The sequence below is a fragment of the Mus caroli genome, unplaced genomic scaffold (assembly GCF_978045245.1).
Source record: "Mus caroli unplaced genomic scaffold, Mus_caroli_1 scaffold_9, whole genome shotgun sequence".
NCBI lineage: Eukaryota > Metazoa > Chordata > Mammalia > Rodentia > Muridae > Mus > Mus caroli.
The window spans coordinates 116,165,368-116,184,416 of record NW_028227264.1 but is presented as its reverse complement, the minus strand read 5'-3'; the positions used below and the strand labels follow the sequence as shown (position 1 = coordinate 116,184,416).

General features: G+C 38.3%; 1 protein-coding gene across 10 annotated transcripts in view; it reads left to right on the top strand.

Annotated features, from left to right (window-relative positions):
• The window catches only part of Cnot2 (CCR4-NOT transcription complex subunit 2), a 94,119-nt gene extending 85,911 nt beyond the window's left edge, over window positions 1-8,208 (top strand). For all 10 annotated transcript variants that reach the window (XM_029482813.2, XM_085843181.1, XM_021174169.3 and 7 more), the window contains 3 exons: window positions 177-277; window positions 1,535-1,679; window positions 7,088-8,208. In XM_029482813.2, coding sequence (XP_029338673.1) covers window positions 177-277; window positions 1,535-1,679; window positions 7,088-7,174 — 333 coding nt within the window. In that variant the 3' untranslated portion in view covers window positions 7,175-8,208. The remainder of the gene's footprint in view (window positions 1-176; window positions 278-1,534; window positions 1,680-7,087) is intronic.
• The last annotated feature ends 10,841 nt before the right edge of the window (window positions 8,209-19,049 follow it).

Sequence of the window (19,049 nt, the reverse complement as noted above, 5' to 3'; positions counted from 1 at the left end):
GACCCGTGGAGCTGGGACTCCGTGGGTTCCACAGCACATAGCCTTGTTTATTTGTTAGTTGTCTCTGCTAAATGAAGGATTTCACTTTATCCTTCCAATTTTTATTTTAGTGGTAACAGTTATTTTCTGAAATTTTTACATTTGTTTTACAACTGAGCATAATTTGTCTGTTGTAGCTGGCTGCAATCAAACTTGGCCGATATGGAGAAGACCTCCTCTTCTATCTGTATTACATGAACGGCGGGGATGTATTACAACTCTTAGCTGCGGTAGAACTGTATGTTCAACATATCCGATCGCTTTCTCCTCTAGCATATCTTGGATTTTCTGAAAGTTTTTAAATAATGATGGTTATGGGTTGTGTTTTTTAAATTGAAGATTGTCCATTCCGTGAAATTTCAGTTGTTAGCAGGGATGTTGTTGGCTAGGAGCCCTAGACCTTAGCTTTATTCCTGGGTCATCACAACAACAAAGTAGTACAAAGAAAAGAATTTGAATTACCTTCATTTTTAGTAAAATGAATTTTGTTTATTTTGAGAGCATATTTCAGCTTTATAATCTTTGTAGTATAAAAAGAATTTTAAACTTGATGTCAGCTATCTGAAGTGACATGCATGGTAAGTTGAGTGTTTTGAATGGTTGTGGTTCTTGTAGAACCAGAGTTTTATGCAGACTAGACACAGAATCTCATTATTTGATACACATCAGTGATTACTATGTACACAAGACCCTGCGTGTTTGTGCCTTTATGCCCATACTAAATTGTCAGTTTTTAAAATTTCTCACTTGAGAAAATTTACTTTATTTTTTCCCCACTTCCCTCTCACTTTTGTGAAATGAGGTTAACACCTATATCTTTTAATCTAGTTATAATAAATAAATGTATCAACTGCCTCCTCCATCTGTAATGGATTTTTTTTGTCGTGTCATCTATGTCTGAACCACTGAACTGTTTGCAGGGAAGCATGTGTTTACATGGAGGTTCATCATGGTGGACATTGTCCCTTTGGATGTTGTTGCCCCAGTTTATAAGTGCTGTGTATCACATGCCTGGCTTCTGGTGCTATCCTCTTAGATTCTGGCAATTTATTATTTAAATTTAGAAATTAAACTTTACAAAATGGGTATTCTATTATCATAGCTATAAAATTGTGAATTTAGTCAATTCAAATGGGTGTTTTACTTAATAACTTTGTTAGTAATGAAAATCAGTGGATTGATGTTTTATTGTGTACTTCAATTTCTATTCCATATATTGTATCTTTGTTTGGTCTGCTCAAGTTTTATTATATATATCTTCTAAATGCTCATATACTTTTTAAAGTATTATATCTACATAAAGTAGATTCAACTTTAATGTGTATTAAAGAATATGCTTTTGGTACAAAAGAAATGATCTTGCTGTCTATAAATAAGGTTATATTTAATAGCAAAGCCAGATGCAGAAGCCTCCAGACATATATTTTATATATAATTTTTTTGATTTTGTGTGTGTCACGGGAGAAATTAATTATTTCTTTTTTAAAAATTGAAGCTTTAACCGTGATTGGAGATACCATAAGGAGGAGCGGGTATGGATCACCAGGGCACCAGGCATGGAGCCAACAATGAAAACCAACACGTACGAGCGGGGGACCTACTACTTCTTTGACTGTCTCAACTGGAGGAAAGTAGCTAAGGTATAGTTTCCCATGTGCAAAGTATGGGCATAGACTTAAAGAATGTCATGGGCTTTCTAGTATGTAAGAGTATGTCTGATGCATAGCATGTCAGATTCTTGCCAACCCTCCGGAGTTTCCAAAACCAGCTCATCTCACTAATAGCAAAGTTATTAAATTTCGTAAAGATTTCTATGACTTAGGCTAATAATATTAATAATATTAATAATTATTAATAATTATTTAATTAGTCAATTTAAATGGGTGTTTTACTTAATAACTTTGTTAGTAATAAAAATCAGTGGATTGTTTTATTATGTACTTCAATTTCTGTTATTCCATATATTGTATCTTTGTTTGGTCTGCTCAAGTTTTATTATATATATCTTCTAAATGTTCATATACCTTTTAAAGTATTATATCTACATAAAGTAGATTCTACTTTATTAATTATTAATAATATCATTATTGGAAATATTTTATGAATGCCAAATTATAATCTCACCCAGTCACGTATTTTCAAATTATATATTTTTTACATGGGGTGAATTTTTTTAAAGCAGAAAGGGCGCTGACTGTTTGCAGATCATTCCGTGCAGGAGAGTTGCAGAGGCTCACTGTCGGCCATTCCTGTGTGTCAGCATTGAAGGGGAAATGGACTGGAGGGAAGGTTAATTATTTGGTTGCATTTTGGTTTGTAACTTTGCTTTTTTTATAAAATCACCTTGTCAAAGAAAATCCTCCCCCCTTTGAATTGTGTAGATTTCTTTGTCAATAAATACTCTACATTTGAGAATAGTAGCTGATGCTTTTCTCAGTGAGTCTGAGGGTAAATATGACCTATATTTAGTTTCAGAGAATTCCAACTCCATTTCTCTGAGTGATTGTTAGTATTACAAAAGTGTGAGGCAGCTTTTAAGTAAATTTCAACAGAAGAAAAGTATTTCTAACAAATTTCAAAACAGATTTGGGCAGCACATTTGTTGTTGCTCTGGGGTTATCTTTTCAGTGTGCTGAGTTGAAAGGATGTTTACAGTTTGAGAAGACAGTATGAAGTGTTACCAGATAGAACCCATGGGGAAGGCTGACCTTCTGGGAGTTCTTAGAAAGCTTAAAGACAGGGAAAAAGATGAGCCCAATAGAAAATACAGAAGAGGGTGAAAATTGGTTTGGTTTTTGGTTTAGGTTTCTCAATGGTAAATGTGACTGGTGCTCAGTCTTTAGGCTGTATCTGCATTTCTGCAGTTAGAATTATTGGAAATGTCTTAGTTTCAATGAGTGTATTCTTCAGTTACCACTTTAAATATCTTGTTTGTGAATGAGTGTGATCAGTGGTGATGTGGGCTGTGTCTGTAAGACACTAAGACAAGTGGAGACTGTTCCCAGTGTGTCCTGGGTGCCTTCGCAGTCACTCACATTGTCTGAGAAGTGGACGACTAAGAGACGCTACTGAGGAGATTATTGAAATCAGCATCGTTTTACCCTAAAACCTTCAGCTCTAGGTAGTCTAGTACTTATTTTCAGAATTTCAGTTAATAGTGTAGCTGGGCTTAGTGTTGCATGAATGTAATGCTATGACAGTTGAGAGTCAGGCAGATCTCTGTTCTAGGCTGCTCGGGGCTATATAGTAAGACCCCATCTCAAAAAAATTAGCAATAATAATAACATAAGTAAAATTTTGACATTTTATTTGCTCATTCTCTTAAAGTGACCCTAAATAATTAGCAAGATGTGGTAGCCTCTGTAATTTGCTTATATATAGGTTACATATATAATTACTACATTTTCAGGTGATGGAGCCTTCTTATCTACATATAGCTTTCTCAGAGATTTCAAATTGTAGGCTTCTTTTGGCTTACCTTAAGCTGGCAGATATTATAGGATTTCTAGTGCATAATATATTTTATGCTTGATGTAGGTGATTATTTTCATTAATTTTACTGGTACACATCAGTACATGCCCTAATAAACTATATATGCATTTCTTCACATATTTCTAGTAACTGTCTTCAACATAATTTGTTGCTTCCTAAAATTTAAGTATGAACTTAATGTAGTTAGGAGAAAACTGATATTTTCTGAACTTAGAATCAAGGGTAGCATTAGTTTTATAAATGCTAAGCTTTGAGTCCAGTGTATAAAGTCAGTTCTACTTAGTAACTTTGTGAGAAAGAAAAAAAAGTGGATTTTTTTTTTCAATTAATTAATTTATTTTATGTGCATTGGTGTTTTGCCTGCTTGTATGTTTGTGTGAGGGGGTTGGATTCCTTGGAACAGGAGTTACAGGCAGTTGTGAGCCGCCATGTGTGTGCTGAGGACTGAGCCCGAGTTCTGTGGAAGAGCAGCCAGTACTCTTAACCACTGAGCCTCATTTGCTAAATAGGAAAACTGAGTCATGAAAACATTGCTGTTCATGTATCTAGAACTCTTCTTAAGCTTTTAAAATTCATTATCCTGTAACAAAATTTTCCACTAAGAACATGTATGTTCAAGGACCCTATAACAATACATAGTGTTAAAATATTCCTTGAAAAATTAAGTGTTCTGTTTCTGAAGTCCACAAAGAAAATGTCTTAGAGGCACCATGATCATGGCAACTCTTAGAAAAGAAAACATTTCATTGTGGACTGGCTTACAGTTCAGAGTGAGTCCATTATTATGAGAGGGAACATGGCAGGAGGCAGGCAGATAAGATACTGGAGAAGGAGCTGAGAGTCCTATATTTGATACTTGGGCAGCAGGAAGAAGGAGGGACTGGGCCTAGCAAGGGCTTTTGAAACCTTATTGCCCACCAGCAGTGACACACTTCCTCCAATAAGGGCACACTCCTCATCCTTCTCGTCCTATCAGACAGCTGCACTCCTGGTAACTGAGCATTCAGATATATGGACCTGTGCAGGCTGTTCTCACTCAAGCCCCCAGAAGCCTTGCTTGTATTAACTCACGAGTGCTAAGGGCCACTTAAGGGTAAGCGTTAGATGTGATAGACAAGGCAATTTCTTTCTGCATTCTGTCCATAGTATGTGTGTATGTCACTGACATGTAAAAGACATGTCATTGACATGTAAAAGATGCTATAGATAATCAAGTTAGAGAGCAAAGAGGTAACAATGACGGAAGACTTTAAGAATAAAAATATATGGAAGACAGAAGACAAAAAAATTACCAATGTATCAGACAAGATTTGACCTATATAATTTCTTAATATCTCTTGAATATTTTAACTATTAAAGTATTTATGCTCCCTAGATTTAAACTAGTCTTTTTTTAAAAAATACTATGTATGGGGAAACATTAACATTGATGGGGTTAATTGGTGTAGGTACTAATAAAGCAGTGTAGCTTGCCAGTGTGGATAAAATGTGACCTACAGTTTATCATTGGTTAAAATTGCACGTAAGCTTTTTATAGCTTGTATATTATAGAAGCCAATATGCATTTTCATTTCAAAGAATGGTTTAACTGGAAGATTTTTTTGTTAACTGTAAATGTGGATATTCAACTTTAGCCACTAGTTGGGAGGGACAAGGGCTTATGGGGAGCCAAGGACAGCAGCTCTTGTGTTTGCTCCTCCTTGCTGGTAAGCAAGTAGCCCTTGTGCCTTTCTCAGCCATAGGACACAGACTTCTTTTAAAGAATGATGTCACCACAGAGTACCTTATTAACCCTTTTGAAGGCACATAATATTTTCAGAGTTAATTTGGAGAAGGTATAATGAAGTAAATTTGTTTTGAGTCTTGTATTAAAAGTATTAAAACGTCATAAAACCATCACATGTTATATTAAGACAGACCCTTTTGAGTTTAGATCCTAGTCTTCGGTGTGTCTTACGGGGGAAAAGGGGGGGATTTAAATACCTACTTCTCAAGATACATTAAAAAAATGGATAAACTATAGCTTTTTCTTTAGTTTTCTTCATACGAGGCTGGCAAGTTATATGTCTCATTGTTATTGTGATGTCTCTGATTTCAAATACTTGATTTGGTGTCCAAAAGCTTGATCACTATGGCCTAAGCTTTCATTTTAACTATGTAAAACTTCATTTAATTTAATAATAGAAACAACCATTATTTAATCTTCAGTAGCTAGTGTATGTTCAGGGTTAAAAACTTGAGTGAGATTTCAGAATAGCTTGTGCTAGTTAGATTTGGGTCACAGAATGAGTAATTTCAGAGCATTTCCTTTCTGTGGTTACAGAGGTATTGGTTTTGTTTTTAAGTATATATACACTTATATTTGCATCTCTAGTGGTGATCGTGAAAACTTACATTCCTAAATCTTAAAACTTGAAGCAAGGTGCTGGCACAAAGCTCTAACAGGAAGTATTCAGGAGGCTGGAGTGGGTGGAGTTATGAGTTTGGAGCCAGCTTGGGTTATGTAGGGAGTTTCAAAGCCAGGCTAAACTCCCCAGCACAATTTTGTCTTAAGAGTGGGGAGGGGCAGCAAGATGGCTCTGTGGTCCAGATGCTCGCCAACAAGCCAGAGGCCTGAGCCAAGCTCTGAGAGGAAAGTGGAAAACCACGGTGCTCTCTGCCTGCAAATAAGCCTACAAATAAGCAGCTACAGTACAGACAAAACCAGCTTGAAAACAGTTTGATTAAGATCACTAATCCACTTAGCTTTCAGATAGCTAGACACCAAAACCACTCTCTGGCTTTAAATGACTGTTAAGTTATCAGCCGTCTGTGAGATGGGAGTGCCTGAGATGTGTGTGTCTCAGCTCTTTGTTTCCCTGAGATTTTAGTGAAGTTAAAGTATAGCCTTGCCTCATTTTAAACATAAACAAAACGTCGGTCGTTCCTTATTTGGTTTTGCTTTTGTGCTTTATTGGAATGCTTTATTTTAAACATCCTGTAATCTTCAGACTTTTCATTAGAGCTGTAATAATTTCACTTTTTATTTCTAAGTAAAATTTGCACAGAATTTTTGTGAATACACATTTCTGAGTTACTGACCCTCCATTCAGTCGTCTATACTGTGTACCCACCAGATAGTAGGCAAAGGGCACTGCTTTTTTCTAGACTGGTTATTTAAAAGGGGAAAGAGCTAGTGTGTGTGTGTGTGTGTGTGTGTCTCTGTTTTCTCTTAGGTGGACTCGTTTTAATTATTCATATAGAAAACATATCTTGACCAAAGGGTAGGGAGGAATCCTTAAAAGAGACACTTAGACTAGTGAGATGCCACAGAGAGAAAGGCTATTGCCAAGGAGACTAATGACCTACCCAAGTTTGATTCCCAGAACATGTGTGGTAGAAGTCCTATACCTTGCAGATTGTCCTCTGGCCCTCACACATGCACTGTGTTTGCACACGCACCTATGTGTGTCTGTCTGTCTGTCTGTCTGTCTTCACATACACACTCACAGTAAATGTTTTTTAAAAGAGCACTATGAAGTAATTTAAATTCTCAATTTTGATGTTCTTTTGTAGGAGTTCCATCTGGAATATGACAAATTAGAAGAGCGGCCTCACCTGCCATCCACCTTCAACTACAACCCTGCTCAGCAAGCCTTCTAAAAAGACTTCCCTTTTCTTGGGGTATGGCTGTCTCAGCACAATACTCGACATAACTGCAGAACTGATGTGGCTCAGGCACCCTGGTTTTAATCCCTTGAGGATCTGGCAATTGGCTTACGTAAAGGGTCACCATTTGAGGTCCTGCCTTACCAATTATGTGCTGCCCAACAACTAAATTTGTAATTTGTTTTCTCTAGTTTGAGCAGGGTCTGAATTTTTTCATTTATTTTCTTTTTGCCAGCAGACAGACTTGGGTCTATAAAGACAAGCAAGTACACTGACAGAAATTACCATTTAGTTTCTTAAATGTAAAAAAAGAAAACCCACAAAAGACTCAACAAAATTAGACCACAAAATTTGCATTGTTCATTGTAGCACTATTGGTAATAAAAGAACAGATGTTTGTGCATTTTTATGTGAAGATCCTTCTCGTATTTCATTTGGAAAGATGAGCAAGGTCTGCTTCTTTCATTTTATTCCCCTTGTGTTTCTGAAAGGCGGTTTGGCCAGGCTTACTGCAGGCGTCCGACTGTAGAGATCGCCACAGTCTCTGGGCTCCAGGGCTGGGCTGTAACTGAGCTTCATCTTTCCAGAATGAGCAAAACACTGTCCAGTCTTTGTTACGATTTTGTAATAAATGTGTACATTTTTTTTAAATTTTGGACATCACATGAATAAAGGTATGTATGTACGAATGTGTATATATTATATATATGACATCTATTTTGGAAAATGTTTGCCCTGCTGTACCTCATTTTTAGGAGGTGTGCATGGATGCAATATATGAAAATGGGACATTCTGGAACTGCTGGTCAGGGGACTTTGTCGCCCTGTGCACTAAAGGGCCAGATTTTCAGCAGCCAAGGACATCCATACCCAAGTGAATGTGATGGGGCTTCAAGACGTGAACTGAGACAATTCACTCTGGCTGTTTGAACAGCAGCGTTTCATAGGAAGAGAAAAAGATCAATCTTGTATTTTCTGACCACATAAAGGCTTCTTCTCTTTGTAATAAAGTAGAAAAGCTCTCCTCACTGCAGTGTTGGCTTTGATTTGAAATTGTCACATTTCTTCCTCTACATGAAAAACACAGAGAAAACCTCAGGTTTTACAGATACTAAATGGTGTGACTTGATGTCAGTCGTCCTCTTCTTTTCTGCTGTCGGCAGATCTGTTGATGGGGCCACACTGGGCCCGTTACTTAGGAGGTGCCCTCAGCATTAGCTGAGGGGAGCATTGGGTAGGTTGGAGCTACATTGCAAGTTAGCACCCGACCAGGGTGGGACCCAACCAGAAAGTTTGTTCTGTGAGAAATTGATGAGGAATTTGGTGGTAGAAATTTGAGATTTACTTATTAGTCTTCATGAAATTTACCTTCAGCCTGCTGACCTGGATGGTTCACACTTGCAGGTGACTGAATTCTTAAACTGTGTGGAGGCAAAACTGTGTGGCTTAACTGCCAGAAGGACTAGAGATATAGGGAATAGGCTATGTGGGATACAAGTTTTCAGTTTTTATTTTTAACCTGTTTTCCTAGTTGAGTGAATACTTACTGACATAGCTTAGGTAACGTTTGAAAAGTAACATTTATGAATGCTGTTTGTATATCAGGAATGTACAGGAACTTTGAACTTAAAGTTCACCCCTAAGTATTTAGAGATAGCCAAAACTGACTTAAAAAAATACCATGATTGTTAAAAATATTGCAGAATTTAGAGCACCACCTCAGCGGTAAAGGTGACACTTCAATAATTACAGTTTTAACTCTTGTGACAACAATCACAACAGACGCTGCACCATTTAAGATATGCCTCATCCAAATCGTTGATACCAGTTTCCTTCAAATAGTGGTGAGGTAGATCTTAAACAGTGTGCTGTCTGTTGTGGTTTTTGACACTTACTGTGAACTTAACCTTATAAAATAAGACTTTCCCTATGCAACCACCAGCAATTGGTGGGCAGGAGAAGACAGTGGGAGGGAGGGGATCTCCAGTGATTGTTGTAGCAGCTGAAGCACGGTCATGCGACTGGACAAACAAGTAGCTCACATCATGTTTGTTGTGTTGGGTCTAATCCTTAGCAGCCATAGGCAGAAAATTTAAGTGGACACTTCAGTTTTCCAAGTTATTTTTATTTCAGAGTCGGAGCCATCAAAATTAAGGAAAGTTGCCTGTTAAACGTTGTTTTTAACAATTTGGTGATGTCAGAGGTCAACTTGACTTTAACTATAAATTTAAAATGTACATTTGAAGTTCCACCCTACATACAAAGACATTGGCTGAAACTATATACATTCCACATTTTCCCCTTAGATTTGGTTCTGTTCATGTTCGTGGTTATATAGTTCATTTCCCCAGTGAAGCAAATGGGTATGCTCTGTCCATAACTCACTGAGTGTAACTGGCTCTGTGGGATGGAGGCTGATACCTTGCACAAAGCAACCCTTTCACCTGCTTAGATGCAGAGATCTGTACTGGAGGTGCACTGTAACATGGTAGAACACTTTTCTGGAGGGTTTTTTTGCTGAAATTTTCCTTCAGGGTAATCTTCCTTAAGAACTGAAAGTATCTTGCACTATCTACAAAAAAAAAAAAAAAGCCAACTGCTTATCCATGGGTATTTTATTAATACTTGTTGATGAATTGGCATTTTTTAATCATTTCAATTTGAAAATGTACAAATTAAAACATTTAGGCATTGACATAAATCTTTGCTGTAATTTCATTTTCATGAAAATCTTGAACATTTTCACTTAGCTTTTGAAACCCAACTTTTTTCATGTACAGTCAAGTTGATCTTGAATCCCTCCATTCCCAAACAGGTCTCCTGAAGTCTTAGGCCTTGCCCATAAAACATAAAACATGAGGTGCCTGAGCATGGCCCTGCAAGGCTCACTTCATTTACATTTGCATTCAGAGCATCATTTCTGCACAAAGTTTCTACAAACACACACACGCGCCTGCGCACACATGAAAAGAGAAGAACGGAAATGTTCTCAACTATGGTTTGTCTATGAAGTTTATAAAGACTTAGAAACATCTGCTAACGAGGTAATCTTTAAGATGTGGGGCAGTATAGCTCACTGATGAGTGTTTGCCCTGCAAGGCTCTAAGTTAAAATTCCTGACACTGCACACACTAAAATTAAAAACTAAAGAAAGTAAATTAAGAAACTAAGTAGTATATTGACTAAGACAAGACAGACATTGAGATACATTTACTTTCAAGAATGTAAATTCTAATGGCATGTCACCATGTTCCTGTTGCCAATGACATTTAACAGTGACTTGGATCATACCGTGGACAGATTTGGGAGATGAAGCACATAAATCCATTGAAAGAGAAAAACAACCCAGTAGTTTTAATATCAAGTTGAATCAAGTGGTATACATTATCTCAAGATCATTAGTTTTCCGCTTGGATGGTAAAACGAAAAAAAAATGGCTTAAGAGTGGTTTATACATAGAGCAAACTGATGATTCTGCTTCTACTGCTGAAGTAAAAACTATGTGTACTCAGGACATGGTAAGAATCAGCCGGGCAGTGGTGGCGCACACCTTTGATTCTAGCACTCGGGAGGCAGAGGCAGGTGGATTTCTGAGTTCAAGGCCAGCCTGGTCTACAGAGTGAGTTCCAGGACAGCCAGGGCTATACAGAGAAACCCTGTCTCGAAACCCCCCCCTCCCCCCAAAAAAGAATCACTGTTTTGAAGGTTATACGTCTGAAATGTTATGTCCAGTTTAAATGCTCTTTTGGATGCTTGTTGCTTGTCCCTTCCTTCTGACTGCCAGGTGACATACTTATTTTTACATACATTATTGTTTTGTATTTAAAGAATAACATTGTGGGTGGGTTTTACTATCGCATACTTTATAGAAGATTTCAGATGTCATCACTGCAAAAGGAAATACGGACGGGCAACACTGTAGAGAAAAGGCTTTGGAAACAGTATTTCCCTTCAGGTATCAAATTCCAAGGCTGTCCGTGTTCATGTGTGTGCCAAAAAGAGCTAACAAGGACCAGTAAAGGTTATCAGTGTGGTAGGAGGGGCCACAGTAACTGCTCTTGGTTTTGTGGTATTTGGACTTAAGCATGTGCCTCAATAAAGCTAGATACGCAAGCACGCTGTACCTGCGAGCCGTGCCCCCAGCCTGGTGATCCAGGGCCTCAGATTTTTTGTAAGGCATTACTTTTGGCTTCGTCAAACACAGTGGAAGAGGGACTGGTTGGACAGTTCTGTGCATGAGGGAAAGCACTGGACCGAGGGTTAACTTCCTGTGGCTAACTGAAAAAAGTATAACAAGGAATTGAGATAGCTAGTGTATTTCTGCCTATCAGCAAAGTCTCAGAGGAAGACAGCCCACTACAAAGTGCATTGTATTTGTAAACAAGTACAAACACAAAGCGTGCGTTTTGCAGTTGGGGAAAGCATGGGACCTTAACTAAAAGCCAGAGAACAAGGGGGAATATCTCAGCTATCTTCAAATACAGGAACTTCAAAAGAAGGCTAAGTCTTCTATTCAAGAAGTGGAAGGCGAGTGAGGTAGGATACATCCTGTATCCATATACTGGCCCAGTGCTCACTGTGTGATGAAGCCTTGCCTCAGTTGGAGTAGTCAGAAACTGGAGGAGTATCAAGGTTACCATGGCAGGACTGATGTTTTTGTAGTAAAAGGATGGCTTTAGTACCTTCAAGGCCTCATTTCAGCAACTTGAGATGTCAGGAACCTTAATCAAAAGTTGGGGACTGTAGTCAGATCGTAATTGGAAAGTACATCCTTAAAGAATATGCTGGAATGGGGACGTTACTTGAACTACTTGGGGGTAAGTCATTGCAAATTTAGTTACGTTTGTTATTTTCCTTTTCCTCCCTCTAGTTGGCAGAAGCAGACATGTGAAACTGGCAACAAATACTAAAAGTATTCATTAGGTTATGTTATTTTTTTTAGTTATGTATTGGTAAGAAGAAGAGCTAGTTTATGCTGTTTTGAAGTAAATAGGCTGAAATGCAATATGTGACATTCATGTTCAATCTATTTTCTACAATAGAGACCACATAAATCAGGTTGAGCAATATTTCTATTACATTAAAAAAAAATTGATGGGCTGGAGAGATGGCTCATCGGTTGGGAGCATTGACTGCTCTTCCAGAGGTCCTGAGTTCAAATCCCAGCAACCACATGGTGGCTCACAACCATCTGCAACGGGATCTGATGCCCTCTTCTGGTGTGTTTGAAGATAGCTACAATGTACTCACATACATACAATAAATAAATCTTTTTTAAAAATCGATCATTGAGTTTGACTTATAAATGCCTGTTTGAGATTCCTATAGGGATTTACCAGAAGCAGTGAAACCCTGAAGTGATTCACCTGGAGACCATGTAGAGACTTAACGTCCATGGAAGAAGCCAGAAAGCTACTTGAGATCGCATGAAGTTACTGCCACCTGTCCACTTTATACTTGGTTTAATGTATAAATAAGGTCCTGGTGAACTCTCACCAGGTTAACATTAGAGTAAGGTTATATGCAGAGGGGCTCACTTGTATTTCCTGCATCACCCAGTGTCCTCACTGAGACCAGGTCTTTACAGCACGGTCATCAACGGGTCAGGCAGAAAGGGAACTGGTTTCCAAGCATCAAAGGCAAAGTGTTTACCTCTATTGTGCCTGAAGACTATTTTTGTGAGGTTTACTTGTATGCATAAAATCTACCAAAAGCAATTGTGTACATTATCAATGTATTTATTAAGGGAAAGTTGAAAATCCAGTAATTCAGGTTTGGCATTTTCTTAATGCTGTATAGCTTGTAAGATTTCAGTATTCGTGGACCACAAAATGCTAACAACAACATATATATATACACACATACATATATATCATAAAAATTTCTGCCAATCATTTAAATTGGAATTATAAAAACGACATGGCTCACTGTCTTGCCAATCCAAGTTCCTGCATAAACAGTACACAAGCATTGGCTGACAGACGGATTTTGCATTCCTTTTGTTCGTTCCCAGGGCATTAGGCACCTGCCTTGCATTAGCATCATTACACCTGCCTTGCATTCTGATACCTTGCTAGGTAAGAGTCAGGGTGAAGTCCTCTAAGCAGCATTTTGGGTACCAGCTGAGGAAAACAGTTCTTAATTTTTAGGCTTGTGTGTGTGAGTGTTTTGTCTACATGTATGTGTCTACATGTTCAGTGACCTAAGAGTCCACAAGAGAGTGTTGGATTATGGATGGTTGTGAGCCACACTGTGTGTTGGGAACCAAGTCCAGGTGCTCCCCAAGTGCTCCTCCCCCCAGAGCCAACTCTCCAGCCCTAGGACGTGGCCTCCTAATTTGCATAGACAGGCCATAAAATGTTTTGTAGTTCCTATTTATATTTGACCTAAGGGACATCTTGGCCACATAATATTTGTCTTAATTTATAATAAAGGACTTTTTCCAAGACAAATTTTTTTTCTACTGCATAATGGAAATAATTTTGCTAGTACTTGAGTTCTTCAAACATTTTGGAAGAAATGCCTTTAATTCAAGGGTGATAGGATTTCCACAAGTGGCTGAGTTGGTTTAACATTGTGGCCTCTAGATACGCATAATAGAAAAACTTAGGTAAAACCTTCAAAATTACACACTTTGATATGAAGACATATGAAGGAATGACATAAATAGTTTCATCTCCTTGCGGATAAAAATAAAGATTTGGGGCAGCCACAGGGTTTCCAAGCTACCTTTAAATCTGTTACATACTGAACATTTATTTTAAGATGTAGTTTTAATTATCATATGTAGCGATGCATTCATTTGGCCTGGTTTTGAGTTGTTAAATATTTCCTCCTCCTAAGAGAAACATAACTGTCATGTTTTAATGTCTGAACAATTAATATTCCTCATGTATGCTATTACATAAGGCATACCTTTATTTAAATGCCATTTTTGTTACTGTGCTTAAGAAATATTTCTACATTTACATTATCTAAAGCTTTGGGTTATTCTTGGTTCATTCTAAATGTAGATCTAAAATGTGTATATTAAATTAGTTGACTTGCAAATCCTATTCAGAATAGGAACTGTCTACTGAAGATGAGCCAATCACTGCCCTGGCTTCTCGACATTTACAGTGACAGCCCTGAACAAGGTCCATTATCCCTGAAAGACTTGCAAATTATATGGTGTGGGGAAGGAAGGTGCAGACTCTTGTTTCATAGAGCATTAAAGTGGGGTTTCCTTTCCAATTTTGAATCATCCTTTTTCTTGGAATTTAAGGTAAGGGTATAAAACTTTAGCATCCTAAATCCCATCAAAAGAAACCAAAGTAGCAGGAGAATGCACCAGACGAAAAGGTCTAGGGTACCCGAATGGCTGCATATATCTTAATAGGAATCAATTCTTTCTAAGTTGTTAAGAATAAATTCTTACAACTGTCTTTACCCTAAATAAAATGAGATGATATAACAAGCACCATGTTACAGCAAGGCACAAATACTAGGTTATAATAAAAGTTCTACGTCTTTAAATGCTCCAAAGACAGCAGTGGGTAGAGGGTAGGGATCAATGTATTTCTATCATTAGATGTGTGCAGACAAAGGCACGAAAATCTTACTAGAAATACTCACTTCCCTCTCACATAAGTGGGGTAGGATTTCCTTCCACTCTAGAATAATTTAGTGACTTTTGTCAATGCCTGTTTATCTATGTGTGTGTGTATGTGTGTGTGTGTGTGTGTAGCTTGAATCTATCCTAAATTCTAAATATCTCTATCTCAAAACACTACTCTGATCTGGAACATGTCTCAACAACATCAATGTTAAGCAGGAGTATGTTTCAGAATAAATGGGAGCTAGATTAAGCCATGAGCCCCAACATTTGTCTACCAGTTGTTCCCTTCATAGGTTTCCTAGTGCAGATGTGGACCAACCCTTGGATATAATGTATTTGAAATTTATTTTTAATATATCATCTTGGAAATGCTAATCTCTGAATTTGTCCCTCATGAGATTAATTTCGAACATTTGTGAGTAAACCTAGTTTGTAGAGTCATTCAGCAAATGTATGCCCATGCCCCCAAGTATACTCCCACACTCCACTGTGGGGAGATGTTCTCTGTACTTGAGGAGTATTTTAGAATACCCTTGACTAGGTGTTTATTACAAAGCAATACAAGGGTTTTTTGTTTTGTTTTTAATTTTAGAACAACAGTTTATATTTTAATCCTAGAATGTTAAAAAAATAATTCTACCCCAATCCTTTGATTTGAAATTATTGTTGATTATATCAGATGATTTACTGCTAAAGCTGGGGCCACAGCTAATACTCCTTTTCTACATAAATATGTATCCCCTATAAAAATTCATTGACCATGAAAGATGGTAAGAACTTAGGAACTCTAACACTAGCAGTGGTTTTTTTTTTTTAAAACAACAAACAAAAAAATTAGAGCATTAATATCTAAGCAATGATGAGGGTGAGGCTTGTGACATCACACCCTAGCTGAAACACTGTGGCTGTTGGGCAAGGAGATTGTCAGTTTGGTTCAGGGCTTCAGGCTTCAATTGGCTGTTTGTTCGTGCTGCAGTGGGATGGCCTGTGCACATACAGCAACATTGGACTCAGTGGGTTTAAAAAGAGTTCATGAAGTTGGGAAGGGAAGGGCTTGGGGGTTATGGCAAGGTTGGAGGGAGGGGTGGGCTTGATCAAAACATATATGCATATATGAAATTCTCAGTTTTTAATTTTAAAATTAATACAAGCTGATTATATTTTCTGTGTTTGGGATCTTGCTTATCTGTGCTTTGCCTGTGTACAAACAAATTTCAAACTTTTAAAAATAAATTACTTTTAAAGTATTTGCTGTTTCAATGAAATGTAAGGTCTTAGGGGGTGCCTTGGTTAATTTTGTACTAATATTTTCTAAGTATCTGGAAGTACTAGTGTTCTCAGTAGTAGTATGCTCAGTGAAATAGGTACTGTTTATGTCTGGAAATTTATGTCAAATTTAAAGCCTAAGGAGAAACATTTAACAATGGAGTGAAACAAAATTTGATCACAGCAGGCTAGAAATCATTTAGTAACACTGAAAAATCTTAAAAGTTAATCTTTGTACTTTAAGTATCTGATGTTTTGCTTGCATGTATCACAAACATACAGTTCTTGAAGAGTCCAGAAGAGGGCATTGGATCCCCTGAGCTGGAGTTACAGACTTGTGAGCTGCCATGAGTGGGTGCTGAGAATCAAACTCTAGTCCTCTGGAAGAAAGTCCAGTGTGCTTAACCACTGAACCATCTCTCCTGTCTCCTGCAACCTTTATTTTAAAACTATATTATTATTTTTTAAAGATTTATTTATTTTATGTATATGTACACTGTAGCTGTCTTCAGACACACCAGAAGAGGGCATCAAATCCCATTACAGATGGTTGTGAGCCACTATGTGGTTGCTGGGAATTGAACACAGGACCTCTGGAAGAGCAGCCAGTGCTCTTAACCACTAAGCCAACTCTCCAGCCCAATTTTATTATTTTTAAAAACATGTGTGTGGGGGTCTGTTTGTAAGTATTCGAGAGCTGGAGGAAGGAAGTATCAGATCCCCAGAGCTGGGGTTGCAGGTGATTGTGCACTGCCTTCATAGATGCTGGGTAAAGAGCTCAGGTCCTCACAAGAACAGTATCTGCCCTTAACTGCTGAGTCATCTCTTGTCTTAGGGTTTACTGCTATGAATAGGCACCATGACCAAGGCAACTCTTGTAAGCACAACATTTATGTGAAGCTGGCTTACAGGTTCAGAGGTTCAGTCCACTATCATCAAGGCAGGAGCATGGCAGCATCCAGGCAGGCACGGTGCAGGAGGAGCTGAGAGCTCTATATCTTCTTCAGGCTGCTAGAAGACTGGCTCCCAGGTGGTTAGGAGAAGGCTCTCATTTCCCACCCCGCCACCTACTCCAAGGCCACACCTCCTAATAGTGCCACTCCCTGGGTCAAACATATACAAGCTGTCGCATCTCTTCAGTGCCCAAACTAAATATTTTAAAGTTAATTACGTGTGAGTTGGGAAAATAAGATTTCTATAAGATTTTCTTTGTTGTATCACTAGTTTTTTCCTCTCTTGTTATAGTCAGTAGCAAATGTTTAAAACTTTTCCAAAATGTGAATTTTAATGAGAAGGGTGTTAAAATATGGCTTTTTTTTTCCTAGTCTGTGTAGTTAGCTATGCAAGTGTTTACTATGTTTGTTATAGAAAGCCTCCACGATGTGCTGATTCTGGAAATGACAAACAAGAACAACATGCTCTGTTTCTATTCAAGTCTTGCATGCATGGGAGATTGGATGCTGCACTTCTAACATAAGCCACAGAAGTTTCCCGTAGAGTGTTGATCACTAAAGCAAACCTATAGGGGCTTTAATGTTCTTCTTTGGGAAGGTTTTGCTTTTCTTCTAAATGAAAGCTCGCTGTGGCTTGATCTGGCTCTGAGAGAACCGTGGAGACAACAGTATTCTATGAGGGAGTCTGGTGCCGAACAGTGTGTCTCAGTTTCTGTGGATGGCATGCTATTCATAAGGAGGTCTCGCTTCCTCTCCTGTGCTGTCTCTGCCCTCCTGGGAACAGAAGGTGCCAAGTTGACCTGTGGCTCAACCTTTCCGAGGCCCCCCAGGGTTCTTCCTGCCCTTCTGACTTAAAGTCAAGGATGAGCGGTTTTCTGATACAAGCATATCCAGCCTAGGTGGGGATGTTACAAGGCAGCCCTACCACTAGTAGAAGAAACTAACACGGATTTCTAGTGAATCCTTAAAAATAAAAATAGTTGATTTAGTCTGTGAAGCCTTCAGATCTGCTTCCCTTAAGATGGAAGACAAGCCAACTTATGTAGGAAAACAAAGAAACAAGATGAAATGTTTGAATAACACAAAGCTGGGGAGAGAACAACAGTTCATATCCCTGTGAGAATGAACAATGAAGAAAGTAACTGAACTAACATTTGCGTTAAGACAGAACTCCCTGACCCTGGTGTCCTAGGTTGTAAGCAGTTTTTGTTGTTGTTGCTGTTGTTTCATTCGCAACACTTAAGGCGCCCAGGAGACACTGAACTGAACTGTGAAGTGTGTAAGGTAATATGGTGTTACCCTTAGGGCTCTGTCCTGGGCTTGCTGCATGTTGCATGAATTACTTTATTTAGTCCTAACTTAGCCTTAGCGGCCCTGTTCCGTGTTCATTCCCCCACCCCTCATCCCCATCTCAGATCCCAGAAGAGGTTGCCTTTTTGAAATGAGGATTGGCATCTGGAATCTGTCCAAGGAAAACACTCAGCGAAGATTTGCGATTTCAGGGTAAGACGCTTCAGCTTTTGAACTCTCTTCTTTATAGCCAACGTGTGCCTAACAAATGCCTTTACGCCAACAGTGGGGAAAATCTCAGGCAGAATCAAACAAACAAAAAATACAGTGTCGGCTCTCAAACGTAGACGACACAGACATCTTTGCGATTTTAAAGTGTTTTTCCAAATCCTGCAGCCTTTTTATTCATTAAGAAAAACAGACACTAAAGGTCTCCTTTCCCATTGTTTGGAAATACCCATCAGCATAACCCATCAGCAGAACTCTGTCGGTGCCAGCTAAAGGGTTTGAAGTCTGGTAGAGTGGGCTTAACATTTCCATGACTTGGCAACTGTTATTCATCAGGAACCTGCGTTCATTCATCTAGGACTTGAAAGACAAGAAAAGGAGGGCTAAAAAAACAACTTTATTCTTCCAAACGCAGCTCTAAACAGTTCTCAAGTTTGGTTTTATGATCTTTAAAAATGTAGGTAAAAAGCGAATTTAAACTTACAAAGGAAAAGTCAGGAGAATAGAGGCTGAATGAAGGTGTACATCGATAGGG